We start from the raw sequence: 8,330 nt of genomic DNA, 5'->3' as shown, positions 1-8,330 counted from the left end.
GCTGGAAAAGGGCATGTAGGGGCATACGAACTATGACGAAAAACACTTTCTATGAAGAGCTTCAGGTGGGGGACAAGGTATGGGGCTACACTTTCATTTAGTCGCTCTGATTTAATCAAGGTTTAAAAGGATCAATCCTCAAATGGGTTCCCCAGAAACCAAATCAATGAAACATTCAATAAATAACTCCCTAACTATCTGTAAAACATGTTCCATACTTTTCTTGTGCGTATACTAAACCTAAACTATTGGATGTCTTGGTTTAGTTCAAGTTTAAAGTAGGTTTACTTTAACCACCTCAATCAGCGTTATTAGAAGTTCCCTGTTTTAACTAATCAATGTGGTTGAACAACTCATATACAGGGGGGTGGATACATTCCCATAATAAAGTTGTAATAAAAAAATAAGACAGACAACATCTACATGCTACAACAACTGCAAAAGTTCACCATAACACGGTCTAAACTGAAACAACAAAAGGCTGTTCTGTGTGACTGGATCTCCAACTTCTTGACAGACCACAAGCTGTGCAGGCAAACATGTCTCACCCACTCTCACCATCAGCAGCCCTGGAGCCCCCATGTTGTGTCCTGAGCCCCCTGCTTTACTCACTGTACACTTACAACTGGGTAGCCACCTCCAGCTCTACCACCATTGTCAAGTTTGCTGATGACACTGTTGTGGTGGGTTTGATCTCTGATAACGATGAGAAGGCCTACCTGGAGAACTGGTGCCAGGATTAACAATATCCTCCTTAACCTCAGCAAGACAGTACAGTGTTTTTTTTATTCAAAATGTGCTGCACTTCATTTAGTTAAACCAGAATAAAATGTGCAGTTGTTCAAATGTTCTTTAGGCATTGATGATATTAGAAAGGCAAATTGTCTATCACAATGCCAAAATTACAATATGAAAAATTGTACTTCAGACTGCCCTCCAAGGTGCTGTGGAACCTCTACACCATCCAAAGCATCCTCACAGGGAACATCACAGCCTGGTTCGGGAACAGCACCAAGGAGGACAAACAGTCTCTCCAGAGGGTGGTGCATAATTCGGACTGAACTTCCTGACCTGCATTCCATCTACAATAGGTGGTGCTGGACCAACGCTAGGAAGATTGTGAGGACCTCAGCCATTCAGACAATGGTCTGTTCTCTCTGTTGTGGTCAGGGAAGCATTTTCGCTCCCTAAAGGCAAACAGATTGGATAAGGAGGAGTTTCTTCCCACAAGCAATTCAGACTTTGAACCAGGACAGTCACTAGGATTACCCCCCGCCCAAACACACACACACACACAATCACTTGTTATTATTATTACCTTCTGCTCAGTTGAAGTCTTTGTGCAAAGGAAGACCAGCCAGAAGAGAGTTGCAGTAGTCAAGTCTTGAAATTACAATAGACTAAAAAAAGCACATGGGTGGACTCTCTAGAGAAGAAATGTCATTTTCTTTGGATGTTGTAAAGTAGAAATCATTTGTAACATAAGTTAAGAACGATAACTGGTCATCCATGACTACACCAAGGCATTGTGCATCTGCAGATGGAGTGACCAGTGAGTTCTTGAAGGAGATGGCTTACTACTGTTTCCATTATCTGACCACAAGCTTATTACAGCTATCAAGAGCTATCCACAGCTCTTCTAAAAGATCTATTTCATTATGTAATACACTGTTGACCTTTTTCTTAGTTAGCCCCCTTCTTTTGTTTTTCCTATAGATTCTGCTCCCTCTTCTGATTACCTCGTCACTATGATTAATGCTGCACTTTCTAACTCACTTAATTCACTACCACTTTGAAAAACTTACACTGGTAACTGTCACCTCTAACCCCTGGGATACCAGTCAACCCTGAACCATAAACACAATGAAACAAACTGGTTGCTGGTTGGTAAGGCTGTTCAGCTGAGGCTTACAAAGAACATCAGCTTATAAAGATGCCTTGCATATAGCTAAATCAACCTATCTCTCTTGTCTCATTAACAGCGTCAATACAAACCCCCATAATCTTCTCAACAGTCATTAAATTATTTAACCTCCCCAAAACATCTGTGGTTGCCCAATAATACCTTTCGTTAAATTCCGCTTGTTTTATCTCGGACTGTCCATTCTAAAAGCTCCAGTCCCCCTTCCTCTCATCTTTCTTTCAACACTGTTGATGCTCCATTGCATGAACCATATTTGGTCCAAAGTATTTCAACAAACTGTAGCTGGACAACTCGAGATACTGATCATTTACTAGCCTTTTAGAACCAGTCTTGATTCTGTTCCTTCTCATAGCACAGAACCCTTAATCAAATACGTCCTTGGTGTGTTATTAAAGTTCATACATATGCATGGATCATAATGTACCAGTTAGCAGGACATGATGTTATAGGTTTCCTTTGCTTTGGAATTCTCTTTAGTGTTTTTGCTAGAATAATAACAGACAGTTAGGCTCCAAGATGTCTGAACATCACACACACATTATATACTTCACAGCACACATTCTTACACATAAAAGTTTTTTTTCGTTTTCATCTCATACTTTACTTAATCAATCATTCTTAATCACCATTCTTATTCTCACTTTTATTCTTTACTACAAGGTCATCATCTAGTCCTTCATCAGTGTTCGAGGGGTGCTTCCTACAGGATGCATGAGATATTTCTAATTGGTCGACTTGAGTGACACGGAGTTTAAAAACACCAGTAGCACTGCTGTGTCTGATCTACTTGTACCAGCACAACACACACCCACATGCCATCACGTCAGTGACATCGCAGTGCTGAGAATGACCCACCATCCAAATAATACCTGCTTTATGGAGGTCCTCTAGGGTCCTGACCTCTGAAGAAAAGAAGGCTAAAGTATGCAGACAGATACAGATGGACTATGGTCTATAATTTTACAAAATGCTCCTATGTGGTATATCTGAGTGTGTGTATACAAATATATAACATCATTGGGATTGTGCTGCCATAACCTTCTTTAAATCCTGCCAAGGATTTATATGGAGTTCAAGTCAAGCAACTGTAAATATTCCAGAACCTCTGATGAAACCAAGCCTTGGTGGGGTCAGGGTTGCAATATTCAGTGAAATTTCAAAGTTAGGAAATTTAACATATAAATTAACAGGAATTAACAAGTAATTATGGGAATTCATGGGAATAAAATGGAAATATTCAAAGCTAAAGGTGAAAATTGTACATATAGTTGCCACCAATAATACCAAAAAAAGTTAAATAGATGCTCTTTAATCCCAGGTACATTACACACTGAAGGGCTATTGAGACCACACCCCCTGCATTCACTGTTCATTCCTTCATCACATGTACAACATATGTCCAGATGATTTCTAGAAACCTGACACTCACCACTAGCTTGTGGGAAAATACACTATTTGATTTGATGTTAATAACAAATAATTAATAAGCATGTATCCAATTATTTTAGTCAGGATTATGCTTTAGTATATAAGCATACACAAGTTTCTCACCGTTAGCTTTGAATATTCCCATTTTATTCTCATTATTTTCAGTTAACTCCCATAATTACCTGTTTATTTTCAGGGTAAATATATTTGTATTGTTATGTTTTCATGTTTGCTGCTGACAAAAAATGGTATATTAATGATATTGTATGATATGGATTATCCAATATGTCCTATTAATATCAAAAAATTCCCATAATTTCCCAAAGTTCCCAAATTGTCCATGAAAAGTTTACATTTTGGAATATTTCCAAAGTTCCTGAGATAAAGTTCTCATGGAAAGAGACTGGTAGGAAATTTATCGGAAAATGTTTACCGCCCTAGGTGGGGCATACTTGGGATAACTGTCCTTCATCCAAGACTTGATCAATGCAACTCTCTTCTGGCTGGACTTCCTTTGCGCACCATTGAGCCCCTGTAATTGATCCATTAAGCAGCAGCACGGGTTATCTTCAATGTTCAACAATGTAACCCTGCTGCATTCTCTTCACTGGCTTCCAGTAGCTGCCCTCATCAGATTCAAAACCCTGATGCTGGCCTACAAAGCCAAGAATGGACCAGCCCCTCTGTACTTGATGGCAATGGTCAAAAGCCAATCTGTACCAAGAGCCCTTTCGAGCTTTAGGTAAGGCCTAAAGACCATCCTTTAAGATCCACAGAAGACAAGAATCCAGACTTTTTCTGTCCTGGCACCAAAGTGGTGTCTTTAAACACAGACTGAGGACCCACCTCTTCCAAGAGTTCTTTGGCGAATTGTGGCGCTGAGTTTTGTGATATCCATACTGACTTTTGTATTTAGTAGAGTCTAGGCTTGGAGGTATCTTTTGGATCCTAGCCAATACAAACTAGCTAAGAGTATTTTCTGAGTAAACTGTGAAGCACTTTTGTCGGCATATGTAGTGTAATGTGTTGAATTTGAAAGTATGCAGTTTTGCAATTTGGTGTTGAGCTTTAAATTGTTCTTGTTTGGTTTACTGAAGATAGTTGAAAGTCTGTAAACTTTGCAAATAAACCTCATTTGCAAAAGGGTGTTGAGTCATATATAAGAAAGAGAGAGATAAGTGATTCCATTAACATTCACCCCCTGTGACTAATCTAATTCAACAAAGGCCCTGGCAGTTGGTGCTAGAAGTCACACAATTAGTGAAATGGAGTGTAGTGAATGTGGCACAAGTGATTATATTATAAAGACATCTGTCTGGAAGGTCCAGTCAGTTTTTTTTATAAGCACTGTATGTGCGCTCACACACACACACACACACACACACACACACACACACACACACACACACACACACACACACACAAAATTCTCTACCAGAAAAACAAACTGTGTTAGAGCACAATTCCAATTTATTTTCTGAACGGAACATGTTTAGGAAAAAAACAGTACATATTTAATGTGTCTCATTTCATGTTTTTTTTTTTCTACTTGCAATACGTTAAATTAACAGTATAGTAAGAAGTGTGTTTTTCACTGAAAACAAGCAAAACAAAAAACACATTTCACCTGTGAAAATTAGAATTAAAAAGCTCAATTTCTGAAAAGTGTTTATTCCGAAAAAACTGGGTTGGCAAATTAACGCTGAATTATGTTCAAACCAAGCGTGTTTGGTGATGAAATATATAGATACAAAATTTTACAGAATAGCTTACCCCCTTACTACTGGCATGATGGAAAAAGCATGAGAGGTTCTGAGACAGATGCTGCTACGGTTCTTGTTTTTCCTTGTTGAGAGGTCAAGGACTCCATCTGTGAATAAAAATTCAATATCTTAATACAGGACATAAACCCCATGTGTTAATTGTGTTTGTTTTAATAAACAAAGAAAGAAAGAAGAAAGACAGAGAAAAGGGCACAAAGAAAGAAAGAAAAACAGAACCTTATTTATAAATAACCTAAACATTGTGCAGACAGTAGGCAGTAGTAGTAAGTTTCATTTTAAATGCATTATAGTATCACAGAAAAACTGTAACATTTCAAAAACATTTAATAATCTATATTAAGCAAAAAAAATAAATCAACATTTAAATTAGTTGCAATAAGCTATTTAAATTGTTTTTGTTTAATAACTTTTTGCAAACAGCTGAAAGTTTGTTAATGAATCTAATTTGCAATGAGGATTGAATATTTTTGATTGCAATTCCATATTTCAGAACTCTTTGTTGAGAAAATCTCAAACCTAATAGTTTATTCAAACTATTACCCTATCAATTTTGCAATAAATATCTTAAAAGGGGACGCTGTAAACGCTAAATAACAAACCATACATCTGATCAAGATGTAATTTTGCATGCAGCATCTATTTGACATGGCAACTTGATAAAAATGAAAAGTTAGACAATGTACATACACACATATACACAAACATATAAATGTACATATTGGTAGTTACACTACGTTTTGTTCATTTCATTTTTTTCTTTTAAAAGGTTTGACATATAAAACACACTGATCAAAGACGTAAGATATTTTATTTAAATCATTAACCTTGGTTGCAGGAATTCATGTCTGGCTTTTTTACAGTGAGGTCCAGTGGAGAATCCTGGTCAGCCATCAGAAGTTTGCTAAGGACAGGGTTTTGTGCTGAGGCAGCAATGTTGATGCCAAGACCCGTACTGAGGGAGGTGGGCGTTGTGACAGACAGTTCTAGTGAGGACACTTTTTGTAGACTTTGGTCCTTGGTACAGTTGAGTTTGGACTGAGGTTGGGATATATCCTGAGTTGCACTGGTTTTTGAGGTATATTCCACGGCAAACTGTCGGATCATTCTCTGCATGATCTCATGTGCCACTAGCGGAATGCGGGAATCTGAGAGGCGTGAGCGGTCTGCTGAAGAAAAAAGGAGAGCAAGAAACAATACAAAATTAACATGAGCATAATCTACTTCTGTATTTAGTCCTAAACATCAAGTCTAACTGTGAGCTACAGTATAGACTGAGCAAGTTGGTATCTACAAAATGACTTAATATAATATGGCATAACATTATGTGAGCGGAAAGCTTTAAATATTAAACATTTATTAAAATAAAGTCCACAGATCACTAAAGTCGCACATCATTTGGTACTCAGCAACATGCCCATATAAGGATATACTTGCCATTGCATCATTACAAGGATTTACAAGGTCATAATTAAACAGAAGTATGAAAAATGCTACATCCATGCTACAAGCAGGTTAACTCTTCTTTGCACTTTTACAAAAGTAAGTTGAAAAAACATTAAACAAAGTAAGTTGAATGCTAAATAGCAAGTGTACTGGACTGGACTGTACATACTACTGAAAAGTCTGAACAAAATGGCTGCATATGCACAATGCAAGGCTCAGCATCTCTTCAGACATGTTTACATGAACACTGCAGACATAATCGCGTACATAACCGTTCCGCACCTCAAATACAAAGTTGTATGTCGAAGAGCACTTCCACAACTCTGACACCCACCACATGTGGAAGTGCATCCAGATCATCACAGACTAAAGACCATCCTTGCCAACCCCCAACTTAGCAGTGTTGAGTTTAAGCAGTTCTATGCTTGCTTTAACCACAGCAACATACAAATACCACATGATGGTGACCCCCTTACATTCTCCACAACAAAATCACATGACAATGTAATGGGCAAATGCTTATTAAACACGCATATACACACACATTTATATCTAAGTATTTTAATGAGAAAGCTTACACAAACAGATGAACAGCATTTCTTTTAGTACAGATAATAGCTCCCGGCATATGGAATTCACCACACATGCAGGAAGTGTCACCCTCACTCTTTTCCCAAGATTTCCCCAGCACCACCACACAAACATGTAGAATGCATACTGGTTAAATACTTAATACAGAACATACAATTTCATACAGAAAAAAAAAAGAGGTAAAAGAGGTACCCAATTTCAGTCACTGAAGATTGGTAACTTGCAGAAGTTACATTGCTCAAATTTATCTACAGATACCTACAATAGCTAACAACTTATGACACTGAATTGAACCTGAATTTAACAAATGTCTGGAGCGCACAAGCATTCGTAAATACAAAGTGGGCTCACTGGATATAAAATATGCTATATGAGTGAAGAAAATACATTATTTTTTTTATATTGTTGTGAACCTACTGAACTATGAACTAGAATATATTAGATTTGTTTTTCCAGTTTGGAAATACTTTGTCCTGTGTTTACAGTTCAAGATGTATTAACAGAGTAATAAACAAACATTTATTTTCATAAATTTGCAGGCTGCCTGGTCAGATTGTAGAACCCAAGGATTGAGGCATCCTGGCTCAAACCCTGGGTGTAAAGTCATGCATCCTGGCTCTGCCTCTGCATTTTCCAGAACCTGCGTTTAAGCACATAGATATTTTCAGCATCTGTTGCAAAAGCTTGTAACTCTGAAAAGAGAAGACATGGCCAATAGCTATTAGCAGCATTATGTACTGACATACTGGTGAACAAAACTACAGCTAAGAATACAGATTTCAGCTAAAGTGTTTAGCTAATTTGATATTTTACAGTGGCGGTTCCCAACCCTGGAGCAGCCCCCGTCCTATACATTTTAGTGTTTTCTCTGCTCCCAACACATGCCCCACATGCCAACTAATTGTTGCATGTTTAACAGTTAAAAAAAATATTTGGACTGTAGTGTTCCTCTCGGAAGTGACAGAAATGTTACATAGTTTTATTTATTTATTTTGTCAAATTGTTAAATGTGTTGCACTTTATTTCTTTTACATGAATCATTTAGTATCTTGTGGTGAAGATTTTATGTTTGGCTGTAAAGCTAGAGTATTTTTTGTTAAAGAATCGTGCTTTTAAGGGGATCGCAATTGCAATATTAAAGGATTTTTTTTTATTAATTT

The 8,330-nt window shown here is 37.4% G+C and overlaps 1 protein-coding gene across 2 annotated transcripts in view; it reads right to left on the bottom strand.

Moving 5' to 3' along the window:
- The window catches only part of lcor (ligand dependent nuclear receptor corepressor), a 36,607-nt gene that overhangs the window by 2,802 nt on the left and 25,475 nt on the right, over window positions 1-8,330 (bottom strand). The window contains exons 5-6 of one of the 2 annotated variants that reach the window (XM_072671708.1): window positions 5,961-6,302; window positions 5,126-5,222 (exon numbers count right to left, since the gene is read on the bottom strand). In XM_072671708.1, coding sequence (XP_072527809.1) covers window positions 5,126-5,222; window positions 5,961-6,302 — 439 coding nt within the window. The remainder of the gene's footprint in view (window positions 1-5,125; window positions 5,223-5,960; window positions 6,303-8,330) is intronic. The other variant, XM_072671709.1, reaches the window with a different exon arrangement.

This window comes from Salminus brasiliensis, chromosome 25 (assembly GCF_030463535.1).
Source record: "Salminus brasiliensis chromosome 25, fSalBra1.hap2, whole genome shotgun sequence".
Classification (NCBI taxonomy): domain Eukaryota; kingdom Metazoa; phylum Chordata; class Actinopteri; order Characiformes; family Bryconidae; genus Salminus; species Salminus brasiliensis.
This window is presented reverse-complemented; position numbering and strand designations above follow the sequence as displayed.